This window comes from Uloborus diversus, chromosome 5 (genome assembly GCF_026930045.1).
Source record: "Uloborus diversus isolate 005 chromosome 5, Udiv.v.3.1, whole genome shotgun sequence".
In the NCBI taxonomy this organism is placed as follows: Eukaryota; Metazoa; Arthropoda; class Arachnida; order Araneae; family Uloboridae; genus Uloborus; species Uloborus diversus.
The window spans coordinates 88488309-88502212 of NC_072735.1; the positions used below are offsets into that span (position 1 = coordinate 88488309).

At 32.1% G+C, this 13904-nt stretch overlaps 1 protein-coding gene across 2 annotated transcripts in view; it reads right to left on the reverse strand.

Moving 5' to 3' along the window:
• LOC129223414 (SUMO-activating enzyme subunit 1-like) overlaps positions 1-13904 on the reverse strand; it is a 71319-nt gene that overhangs the window by 41708 nt on the left and 15707 nt on the right. For both annotated transcript variants that reach the window (XM_054858009.1, XM_054858010.1), the window contains one exon: positions 2287-2346. In XM_054858009.1, coding sequence (XP_054713984.1) covers positions 2287-2346 — 60 coding nt within the window. The remainder of the gene's footprint in view (positions 1-2286; positions 2347-13904) is intronic.

Sequence of the window (13904 nt, forward strand, 5' to 3'; positions counted from 1 at the left end):
AAATCAAAATTCGACGTTTTCATAAAATGATGGAGGGTAAATATGATAATCGGGACTGGAAAAGGCATCCTAATTCCCATGACGTACTTGACAAGCAATGTAAAAGAGCCTGCAAAAAACTCTGCAGTCTTTTATATGGCAGCAAACTGTCCCTTTTTCTCAGATTAGGACTTCACTAAAACGCTGTTAAATACTGCCAACTTGTTTTTCTGTATTGGTGTGTCAATAGAAATGGATCAATCAATGAGTCTTTTTTGAAAAAACTTATTTGTTTGAGATGGGCCAAGTATTTTCATACCGTGCCAATTGGATGCTGTTTCAGAATTTACAAGTAATCGTGAGTCCAAAGTCATGAGGTCATCACTTGGTTCTAAGAACAGGTTGCTTATTTCATTCAGAATATCAATCATACCCTCAACGCTGTTGATGAATGAAGTTGTTTTGCATCAGAAATTTCATGGTGAGTGCTTCTCTCACCTCTGCTGGTCTTATTTAAGAATATTACTGAATTTATGAATTAGTCGTGAAACTTCGGGTCCTGCAACCATCTCGCTGAGCATAGCAGACCGTCAATTGACATTCCCGAAAATACCGTTCTTGTCTTCCCAGACTTTCCAACCTTATGAAAAGAAAAAACGGGAGATCCAGTCAAAGCTTTAAGGGAGAAAAAGGGAGATTTTAAACGATGCTATAATAAGTAAAAAACACTGTTATAACAAGTATTTATTTGATTTTTTTATGAAAGAGAATTCACTCGTATAATCGCTCTTATAAGTTTGTAGATATTTCTTTTTTTTCAGACATCGCTAAAGATGAATGTTAAACTACAACGCACGCTGTAGATCAAGTAGCAAGATGAAAACACGCAGCGCAGTTAGCATGTGTCTGAAAACTGAACGATACCGCGAAAACAGCAACGGCGCATGCGTGAGATAAAAGTGGAAATGCGAAGTTAACCAAAACACCATCTCCGGAAGCATTTCGGTCGAAACTCCGAACGCACCCATCGGATGTTTGCCGCTCACCTTGCGTTCGACGAGCCTCACCGGTCGACCGGTAAGTAACCGGTTACTAACCGCAGCGTTCTATGATGAACCGGTTACCGCATCCATTACCATTCTAAGCAGTTGATTGGAGCAAGTGATCATAAGCTGTCACGTGATTAACTAACCGGTAGCAACGCCATCTATTAGGGCTGTGAGTAACTATTTTAAGGAAGAAAATTAAGTTTAATTTTAAAAAAAAGAAAAAAACCCGAAAAGAATAAAAAAAACGGGAGCAATGGATACTCAAACGAACAACCGGGAGAATGGAGTAAAAAACGGGAGTCTCCCGTGAAAAACGGGAGAGTTGGCAGGTCTGTCTTCCTTACCATGAAATTTCCTTTGCAAAATTTGGAATAGATATGAGGTAGACGATCCTTCGAAGACAGCATGTTCACAGTGAGAGCGTAGCTCGTCCGATCAAGGGAGAAGAACATCCACTTTAAATTCGAATGAACTTGCACGTAGAGTTTGAAATTTCCAGGATGAGTTGACAAGAATAGAACTGAACTTTCCTCTTTTCTGAATAGCTATCAATCGTTTTCATCTGTAGCTTTCAGACTGTCCTCTCATTGATTTTTATATTCTCTGCAAAGGCTTTTTTGCACAACACAAATAACGCACATGCCGTCATTTGATGAGCCGGGCGACTTTTTTTTTTTTGATGTGAAAAGCCACTAAGAATGACTTGACTGTGCCACTGGATGAGACACTTTAAGACCTGTAAAAAACAATCCAAATGACGTAGCAAATGCCATTATGGCTAAATAAGCTCCTTGATGACCCCAAAACATATATAAGAAAAGAAATTGCTTTTACCTCAAAATGCATTCTCGTTATGCCGCCGGACTATGGTGGCAAAAGAGATCTTCGGTTGTTTTGTGGCTAAATGTCAAACACGCGGCGTTTTGGATAAAGCAAGTGGATGTTTCCAGTTTTATACAGTTTACAATGATTATTTTGGTTTAATTGTAAGTGTATCTGTGCAGTTCTTTTTTATAGTATTTTAAAAATATTTGATTTTTCCACTGTTGGCAGCTCTGAAAAATCAGCGCTTCTCGCATTTTTGAACTTATAAAACTTAATTTTTCAGTAAAAGATGTATCCTCTACATTCTCTATCTCTGATTATTGCATTCAGCCTCAACAGTAACTATGTATAAGTTTACGAGATAATCTAACAAGTTTCAGAGATAAGTTAAAAGTTTAAATATTCAAAACAAACAAGCGAAAGGAAAGCTTACATTTATTCCAACTTCACTCCCAGCTGCAAAAAACTGAGCAGTAGCGTCAGAAGGCTTGACCTGTTAAAAAGAAAAAAATAAATAAATAAAATGAAGAATTAAAATTTCATTTTTGCATAATAAATAAGAGACCTTATTTTGAGTTTTTAAACAAACTATCCTAATGACTGCAATAACAAAAAGTTTTGATTCCTATTTTGAAGCAATTCCACTAAAAGTGAAACCAGTAGGTCAAAATTTCATGTTGCAATTATGCTGCTATATTATACATCATTGTAAATCTTGAAATGTGTATTTTCAGAATACAGTCGACTCCCACTACAACGCGATTCGACTTACGCAAAATGGCTATAATGCGAATTTTTCACAATGAACGAATTTTAGAGCTAACGCGAGTTTTTCGTCGAGAACACGAATTGTTTAGAAAGGAAGTATCGGCTTTGTTATTGGCAATTAAATATTAATTTTGTGAGTGTTATTACATCCCTAAAAGCATCACTGACAGGTAAAGTTCCTACACCAAATTAGTCGACGTCGACGCATCGAGTTGTTAATGCAACAAATAACCTTCTTTCAGTTATTTATTTTTTCATTCTAAATATGAAAGTTGATGAAATATAATATCACCTTCACCTAAAGTTTGTAAAGATGGGAAGAAAAAGAAAATTTCTGACTAAAAAAAAGGCTAAGATTCTCGATATGCTTGAACAACTGCAAAAAGTCAAAGGTAGCGCGACAATAGGTATGAATGAATCTTTCATACGTACAGTTAAAAGTCAAAACAAAAAGATATCTGTAAAAGTTCAGAACTTAGCTTCAATATTGAAGCTTGCAGAGTAGTCTATCAAAGTAAATATTATGAAAATGGAAGCTGCTTTTTTATTGTGGAATAAAGAGATCAGAAAGTGGGGTTGTTGCCATAAATTGAAACGTTATAAATGAAAAGCTGAAGCAACAGTATTTAAACAAGCTGATGTATGCATCAATGACTTGCTTTTTCTCCAATTTAATGTCATTTCCCCATTACTGGCAATTTTCATGTGATTCAATAGTTTACTCTCTAAATATCACCAACAGTGGCCAAATTGAAACAAATTCAAAAAAAAAAAAAAATCGCCAAATTTATCGCCAAGTTGGCGACCAAAAGACTGGTGATATATCGCCAAGTGTCCGCCAAATTATAACACCACTTGAGTTTATATCAAAATTAACAATGATTTCCCCCCAAAAAGGGACTAAAGACCCCTTTAGAAACACCCGAATGCAACCAAAAGGGGAGATGCACAACTTGATCCCGCTAAGAGTCTACGTACCAAATTTCAACTTTCTAGGACTTACCGTTCTTGAGTTATGAGATACATACGCATATACACACATACAGATGTCACAAGAAAATTTGTTGTAATTAATTCAGGAATCGTCATTATGGATATTTCGTGTCTATATGTTCTTATGCACTTATCCACGTGTGGTCGAGTCGAAAAAAAAAACTCAATATTCATTCGGGGGTGAGTACAATAGAAATTAAAGTCAATTTTTGAGTGAAAATCTTTTCCCAAATACAATTTCCTTTTTTGCAAAAGGAAGTAAAAATTTATTAGATAAGAATAACAATCTGACCATAGAGCATAAATCATTGTTATTTTCATTTTTTAGCTCATAAATATTGTTACTGTATCTACTGTACAGTACTATTATAGTGCAGCATTTTATTATTACTACATAACATATCATGTTGTTCTATTTTATGTCTTTCCTTCCAATTGATCATTTATTTTGTGCATCTTAAAGTATTTCATGTTGAATAAAACAGTTTTTTATTTTTTAAATACAATAAAAGTTCAGTTTTTTAAGTAAGAAACTAGTGTATAGTTGAGGAATGCTTTAAAGCAGTTTGAGGGGTGTCGACAAGTGTCTAAAAGAATTTGGTATGCTTCTTAAAAAATTGTATACTTATATTTTTCCACAACGAGATATTTCGACTTACACGAGGAGTCTTTGAACGCATCCCTTGCATAAGTCGGGACACGACTGTATTGCATTGCTTTTTTAATAAAAATTAAATAACAATTTCTTTTCCTAGTAGGAAGTATGATAGTCAAGTCTTCAAAACAATCAGAAAAAAATACCACAATTTCAGACGCTTATTTCAAATAGCAAAATAAAAATAAACAAAATTAATTGCAGTATAGTTTAAACTATTAACATAATACTATAATAACATGCATTTATTTTAAATTTTTTACAAAATAAAATTAGACAATTTAAATTTTAGAAAAATGAAGTTCAATGTTACGTCTGTAACAAAAATTTAGCAAAAGTTGTCGTTACTTCCTAAAAGTCAAAATTAAAAGAAATCCTTTTTTGTCCTTTTAGCAATTCATCAGAGTAATTGTTTATCATAGTTTAAAACCTTAGAAGTTCTTTAGTTTTTAAAAAATGGCGTTACAGACTTAACATTTTTGTTACGGACGTAACAAAAAGCAGTATGTTACGCCTGTAACACATGTATATTTCTAATTAAAAAGAAAAAAAGTACAGGATGGGCGATGAAAATATAGTGTATGACATGTAATATGATATAACAAAACTTTCTGATACTCTGATGTTTAAATTTTTGTAAATATTAGTGGATATTTAATCTTATTTTTAAAAAATTATTGAAATACACATCGTCGCCTCAGAGCAACATTAAGACATCTAATCTCAGGAATAACACTAAGATATCCTACTGTTGCTCTGAGGCGACAACATGTGTTCCTCTCAAGGTAAGATTTCTTATCCTCCAAATCATGCAATAAATTCAATTGGTGTTCATAATTCTAGATTAGCAATTAATGCTTAATATCTTGCATAAAAATATTCTAGAGGGTTCCTTAATTTCTCAAACTTTGCTTCATCAATGCACTTTATTTGAAGAGTTAAATATATATATATATATATATATATATATATATATATATATATATATATATATATATATATATATATATGTGACACAAAAAAATAGTGCTCTCCAAGTAGATTTTTGTGAAAATTACTCGATCATTTAACATGATGAAATCCAAAGCATTTTGTGCATAATTTTAATTAATAAAGTTTTTTTTTTTTTTTTTCAAAAATTTATACAGTAGAAGACCGTTATAACGCACACCTTGGGACCAGAGCTTTTGCGTTATACAGGTTTTTGCGTTATATAGATCATTTCACAAATTTTGAAACTAATATTCAGAATATATCATATATTAGCACTTCAGAATGAGTTTTATCTGCAATGAGTATTAAAGCACCAATATTACAATTAGTTATTCGCAAATAAATATGTTTCACAATCAAAAGAAAGTGCATCATCCTGCACTTTTGTTGGTTCATGGTTTGCATAACAACTGCATTTTCAAGAGCCATCTGGTATTTTCTCTTTACTGTAAGTACCAGGGTTCATACTCTATTTGGATGAAAAAATTCCATGACTTTTCCAAGACTTTTTCATGACTTCAATGAAAATTTTCATGACCTTGTTACACGAAGAGAATAGCACTATTTAATCTCAAACTTGGCAATATTTGGAAATGAGCATTAGCAAAACATCTATATGAATGCCACAGCCTCATTGAAGCACTTACTCGTAATTTAAAAAATATAAGTGCACACTTAAAAAACTAAACTATTCTTATTTGTCTTCATCATATAAATTTAAGTAAATCAAAAATGCAGTGAAGCGAATATGATGATGCTAAAATGTCTGATATTTTTTTTAAACAGACAGAATGATATTGAATGGGATAAGGTTGATTGAGTCATCACTAAGTTTCAATAAATTTCCTCCAAAAGTTACCTTTTGGTATCAACAGTGCCTTTAATCATCCACGTAACTTGACAGTATTTTGGTTCTTTGAAGTAAAGCCACATAGTTTAGTTCTTTATGTTTCTAAACCAGATCTTTTTTGAAAAAACCATTCAGTAATGAATCAATCTTCTGATTCAAAAGTATATTTGTTTTGTTTTCAAATTTGCATACTTTCAAATCCATATAAATTAATAGGTTCAGAAATTCAGGAACACGTTTAATTCCCGACATTGAACATAGCAGTGGGTCGCATGGATTAGTTTTGCGTGCCGTATATTGAGCACTACTGGTTTAGAGCATTAGAATTCCTCTTTTTCTGTATTCTGTCGCCTGACGTAAGATCTTTATTTTCTAAAACATTTAATAAATTAAGATAAACTCTAATAAATATAATAATAAAGTCCTTACGAGTGATGGAATCGAACTTGCATACAATTGAACTGCTTTTTTTTTTTTTTGAGTGGGCGTGGCAAAACTAAGAACATGAGATTTTGCTACTACAGAATATGAAACATAAGAAGTGTTGAAAATAACAGAAAATTCAAAATAAGTGATGTTCAGGCAGGAAAATCACATCGCAAAAAATGGCTGCGACAGAAGTAGATGCAATGAGATTTCAAAATTCAGATTTGATTTTTGGATTGTTCAATTTTCCACTTTTAATAGCTTTTTTGTGCTATACTGTTAAATCACTCAAAATTTCTAATGCTCCTTTAGCTACTCTTCCTTTCTCTTTGTCCAGGAAATTTTTCCATGGCTTGAAATAAATTTCCATGACTTTCAATGAAAATTTCAATTTTCCATGACTTTTCCAGGTCTGAAATTTTGTTATTTTTTTTCCATGACTTTCCAGGATTTCCATGATCCGTACGAACCCTGAAGTACTAATTTTCTCTTAAAAGTTTTGAATTAAGATGGAAAGATGAGAAACTATTTCAAAATTTGATTTTCCTTACAATTTTAGTGCTTGCAAAGCAAAACAGAGGGATTTTTTAAACTTCAAAACATATTGTTTACTTCTGAAAAGTTGTGCGTTTTATAGAGAATTGCGTTATATAGGTCGGCGTTATAACGGTCTTCTACTGTATTACATATATTAATTATAGTTTTTCTCTTCAAACTTCTATCATTCTGAAAGCATAGCCAAATTGATAATACTTCTTATTTAAAAACTTAGAGATAAGAATTTGTCCTGTTATTTAATAGTTTAAAACAAAGTTACTGAGTTACTTTATTGTTATTTACTCTCCACAAAATTTAATATTTAGATTACTGTTTCATTGATGCATTGAATATTTTATAGTTTTAGAACTTAAATTAAAAAGCATAATTAGATTAGAGTTAAAAATACTAAACTAGCTACATGATCCTCAGATAAAGCACATTTAGTTTTGAAGCAAGATTTAGATTACTTAGGCTGTAAGGCAAATGTTGGCCAAAATACATTTTTCTGATGTCAGTTTCGACCGTTTTTTTCCACCTTTGGCAAAAACGTGCGAATTCTATTAAAAAGGAGATCGAAATCAAAGGCAACTGTTAAACTTTAAAAGAAATTTGACAGTTAATATGTTGGTTGAGAGATAGAAAAAATCATCGAAAACTCAAACTGTAGAAGTATTCCCAGGGTAGAAGTACAGGGGCGGCAGACAGGGGGTCAAGAGGGGGCAGTCGCACCCCCAAATTTTTTGAGCAGAATGATAGAAAATGGGTGAATTCAATTTAGGGAAGTCGGTAATAAATGTTCATTAAAAAACGCACTGGTTTTCAGTAACTATTTGAAGAAACTCGACACATTCCCAGACTAGAAAAAGTGCTTTTCGTTATTTGGATGATGACTTAGAAAATTCATGAAGTATTTTCCGACCTTTTTAGAACATAGAAAACTGATGGAGAACCATGGTTAATTTTGACTGAAAAAGACATTTCCTCATATAGGCTAAATATTTCATACTTGTGTGTCCAGTGTATCGGTGGTATGTCCAATATGAGAGGCTCGTGCAAAGTGGTGTGGCTGCATGGATTTTTACAAGAAAATTCCTTGATATTTTACATTCACTTTTATGCTGATGTTTTTTAAGTGTATATTTATTTAATGAGTGTTCATCGCTTTCTTTTGCTAGAAACACGTTTCAACTGCTCATGCATTATATGCTTTCACAGAAACTTCTTAAAAATGCATGTGGTTATTGAATTAAAAAAAACATATCAACGAATACCTTTTATGAGGCTCTATAATTATGCAATCTTGGAGTGACACAAAGTGCTCTTCAAAAGTGACAAAAATCCACATGATGATGTGAAGTAAAACATTGATTTTTTAATATTTGTATGAAGTAATAGATTCAGTTTCGATTAACACAAGATTTGATGATAATTATTTTTTTAGTATGGTTGGCTCTATATTATCTGGATTGGATTTTGAAAACAAAAAATAAAATGTTTCAATTATGAGTAAAATTTTTAGCATGAGGCAAGAAAAATTACAAGCAATATACCGACAGACCGGTTATCACATCCAGAGACTGCAGTTTTGTTCTTGTTATGGACTCATTATCAGTCTGGAATCGTGAATAACAGAACTGGAGGCGGATGACATCTCATTGAAGCTGAGAGCACCGACAAAACTAGATTATTCAATGATGAAAAATTAAGCCCCTCACAATTTTTGAAGTTGCCTGGGTGATTTTGAAGAGCAAGATATAAAAAGTGTTTTCATACATAACTTTATTACTTCAATTATTTTTTAAATATTCCAATCAGCTCAGCTAGTAGAGAAAGTTTTTTTATGTCTCAGGAGGTTAGAGAATTATTTTTGAAGTAAAAATAAAACCCAAAAGTTATAAAAACTTTAGTATCAAGATGTTTTGTATGATATCTTTTTTCAAGTGAATAAAAATTTTAATTGTTTCTAAACACAAATTTTTATTCATATTAAACCGATTTTATGACCACTTCCTCTTAGCTAATGTGTGTTTGGAACCGCACTGTTGCAATACATATTTAAGAAACTCGACCCCCCAAAGAGAATGCTAAAATGCTGCCCCAGCTATTCTAGAAGTCCCCCCCCCTCCCTCCATGTTCATGTTAAAAATTTGAAAAATTTATTTGTAACTGAATAATTCCACTTTTGTTTTTCTTAATTTCCTCTTGGATAATTTTACTTCTCATGATGCACCAATTTATTTTTTACATATTTATTTACATTGGTGGTATATGCAGGAAGCCCTGCCCCCTACCTCCCCAAATCTTTGAGAACTATTAAGGTATATCTTAAAGTCAAAATAATGTGTTGGAGGTCTCCAAACTTTTTCACTCGAGGGCCACATTATAAATTTTTGGTGACGAGGCGGGCCGGTCCAACAATATTTTAGCTCAGATGATCTATTTATTGTCCCCCCCCCCCTCCACCTATACATTGCGAACACACACATATATATTTATTTGGCTGATTTTGAAACTGGCTTTTACACAGGTTCGTTTTGTTGATATTGCTTGGTAAAGATTTGTTTTGTGAGTTTTGAAAGGGAATTTTTCAAAGAAGCAATTTTATCCTCTCGTAGTTTACCAGTTAAATTGTAAAATTTCCTCGTGTTTTGTATCATAAGGTCTACGGACATTAAATTCTTTCACAACAACGACAATCTCTTTGAAAATAAAACACAATGCTTTATTATTTTTGTCGATCATAAAATAATCGCGTGTCCACTGTTTATTAAAAGTACGGCACTCAACTTTCCGTTTTTTAAAAGAAGTCATTGTAATACTAAATAACACTAAAAATAAAAGACACTATCTACGATCATTACACACTTTGTACGGCGTGTGAAACATCAATTTACATTTCTACACCAGGATTGACAGATAAAAATTTAGAAAAACGAGCCAAACCGCTCGTGATATTAGCAAATAAAAAAGCCAATCTGAGCGAAAACCATCTTCTTTTTTAGATAGATTTTTTAAGGGGTTGGGAATTCACTTTCCCATTTAAGGGTAAAAAATGACTAAAAAATGATTTAAATTAATGGTAAAAGGAATTTAAATAATTATTTGTAATTAAAAATAATGTCTCAATTATATTTCAAATGAGACTGTCTCTGTTTCGGAAAAAAAAAATGGTCGTAAACTTCCTGCGGGCCGGACAAAATCTGTTCGCGGGCCGTAGGTTGGAGAGCCCTGATTTATACCATTGCATTCTCTCAACAAAAATTATTAGTATATCTAAGCTTTTATTTGCTTTGTACAATCAGCATATCAAACACGTTATGTCCATAACTTTGTTAGGTCCGTAACAAATATATTAATTTTTACCATAAATTTTACAAACAATATCTATAAAAACTTTATGGTTTTAGAAAGATTGAAATCTCTAAAACAAGTATATAAAAGAAAATTTTAGAAATCTATGAATAATTCACAGGAATATTGGCAATTGTATGACAAAGTATACATTTTGCTGTTCTCCGAGTTACATCCGTAACAGGCAGTTTTAATGTCTTGTTACTTTTTGTAATCAAGCAATCTAAACCCAAATTTTTGCTTGCATAAATAACACCAAACTATACAACAGAATTTTTTTTTTGTAGCTTTTAATGAAACCAAATTAAAATTATGTGTATTTAAAGTCTGTGATTGTGTGAACTTGTGCCTAATGGTTTTTGGCGCCAAGAGCAATGGGAAGTTTCTTGAGTTATTGTGCCTGCCATTACCAGAAAGTAACAGGCAGAATCAAACAAAATTTGGTTCGAATGTTGCCCCTGACAGGAACAGGTGCTGACTCAATTTTGGTGCCAATAGCTCAAACGGGGGTTGAGCTATAGAACGTTTTTTGTCGTAAATTGTGACAGCTGTCAGGGGTCTGGTCAGAGGATATTTGGGTCGGTTAATGGACCCTTCACAAAAATCCGATCAACCAAAACGGACCTTTCACAAAATCAGGATCCACCAAAACGGACCTTTCACAAAATTCTGATAAACAAGAACGGATCTTTCACAAATTGTTTATTGAAAGAGCAAACATGAAAGCAAAGTAACGCATATTTCCATGTATAAAATACATAATTTTTGGGACCTTTTTTAAAGTCAAATCAGAAGGATCAACTTATACAAAGTCTACTCATTTTGCAAAGAAAAAAAAATCTGCACTCTTATGATGCTCCTGCAAGGGATAAATAATTGCTATTGCCAAATGAGTATAATGCTTGTTGTTTGTTTCTTGGAAAGCAATTAACAGCTGAAAATAAGTTTAGTTTTCAATAATTTTGTTTGTTTTATCATAGCTAATTAGCAGCAGTGTTGTTGTAAACTTTTTTGAAAAGGCACTGCTCATGATTTAATAAACAATAATAATAATAATATATATCAGCAAAATGAACTTGGAACTGCAAAGGGATACTAGTAAGGGTGGGAGAAAAGTATGATCGCTTCAGATAGGGTTACCAACTTCAAAATTATCGCCACTCAGCGTCTGGCGTTAAACCTTTATAATGACTTGATCAGAAAATATTCTCATCACTTTACCAGCTTGTCAATATTTGCGTTTTTATGGTGCGGGTGCGATGTTTAACAGTTATTTTGAAAGAAAACTATATGGGTTTGATTTTTCGATGCTAACAAGAATAATTAATTTTAGATAAACTCTTTTACTTACTGTTTTTTTTCTTTAAATGTCTACATTTAAAAAAATGAAAATCTTTTAACATCCGATATGAGAATCATATTTTGTTCTTTTTTCAAGCTAACTTCACTTTATTAAGATGCAAATCAATGGAAAGCTCTTCATTTTTTTTAGAATGCTCATTTCAAGTTTTTAAAGCAAAATTCCATTTTCTTTTGTGAGTCAAAAATTAAAATGCTGAATGGATGGTTTAATTTTTATTTTTTTTCTCCCTTTTTGCTTCAACTGTGTCTACAGATATCAATGATATGTTTATCATAGGACTCTAAAATGCAATTTTAAAATAATTTTAGGAAAAATATTTCTTTTACAAGCCGTTTTTATACTTTTGATGCCTTCACTTTGATTGCGATCTCTTTGCATCCGCTATGGGAATTCAATTTTTCGAATCTTTGATGTTTAGTAAGCTTTGTTAAGAGGTAAACAAATAAAATCTATTTTTATTTTTGTTTAAATCACAGAATTTATAAGTTTTAAAAGAAATTTTGTGCTTTTAAAGAGTGTCTTGGGTTAAAAAGTTAAATGCTGAACCCTTGTCTGAATTTTATTTATTCATTTATTTTATTTATTTTTTGTTACAATTATTTTAAATGCTGTACAGAAATACTTCTAGTATAATTTAACATAATGGTGCAGGGACAGATTTGGAACTGTGGAGGCCCCGGGGCAACGAACGAGTGGAGGCCCTTAATCAGGGTGCGAAAAGATCATCATATTTTCGAAAATATCAGATACTTCGATATACATCCGAAAATTTTGATATATATGCATATATCCGATATTTTTCATTAAAAAAAAATTTCCATTCAAGTCATTTCGTCAAATAATTTTTTAATTTTGGAGCTCAAGAAGCAAGAAGCTGTTAGGATGACCTGCAAAGTTAACCATTTTTCGGATTTTTTTACTTACTTGATTTCTTTTTAACTCATAGGTACAAATTACAAATTAAATGAATTTAAAAAAATGTATTGCCACTGAAATGCTCGATGACATAAAAAATTGATAGTAAATGGATACTTGCAATCAGGGCTTTCTGATATATCAATAATATTATTTTTGTGAAAGCATTCTTTGTAGAAATACCAAAAAAAAAAAAAAAGTCTGGGAGAAAAAACGTAAAATTTGCTGACCCGTGAAAGCTAGGATATTTTGTAAAAATTTTATAGTGTATTATTATACCCCTTTGTTGTGGAGGCCACGGGGCAGTAGCCTCACCTGCCCTCCCCTAATTCCGGCCCTGATAATGTGGAATGGTAGCTAAATATTAATACTAAAAAGAGTGATGCGCCCGCCCCCCCCCCCCTTAAATAGTAGATAAACATCCTAAAATGATATTCTCAATATAGAAGAGGAAAACACTCAACTTTAAGTCTAAATAATGCAGTTTGTGCCACCTCTAAATTCTAAAATTACGTTTTAACAAAAAAATTTTCCTGAAATTATTTGATTTTTCACAAAATTAATTCATTTTTCACAAAATTATTTGATTTTTCACAAAAAATGGATCCTGTGAAAAATCCTGGACAGACCCCTGGCTGTATCTCAAGAAATAATGAACGGAATAAAACAAAAATTTATGAACAAGTAGCCCTTAGACCCTTAGAGGGTATAAGAGCTGATTCAATTTTGGTTTCAACAGCTGAAAAGGGGGTGGCGCAATCGAACGTCCTTTTTTTATATTGTGAGTGAAATATCTCAAGAAGTAATGCTACGTTCTGGATGAAATTTGGAATAAATGTGAATCCACATGTAAACAGGTGTTGGTTCAATTTTGGCACCAATCGCTACAAAAGGAGCTGATTTTTTTTTTTTTTTTTTTTTTGCGAATAAAACTAGCTCATGATTTTCATTGTATGGAAATGATCGTAAATATTATCTCAATGATTGATTTAAAATTTTTAACTGTTGCCATCTTAGTTTGTTAACAAATAAAATTTTTGTAATTTATTCAAACAAGGCTTTTAAAATAACTTTCAATTTTCACTCTTTGCTTTGCTTTTGCGATAATTCAGACATTGGAATGGTCGTCAAGTTTTTGCATGCGTAATTTTGTTTTTGTTGGGAATATTGTTTCCTTGTCAAGCATGGGGAGGGATC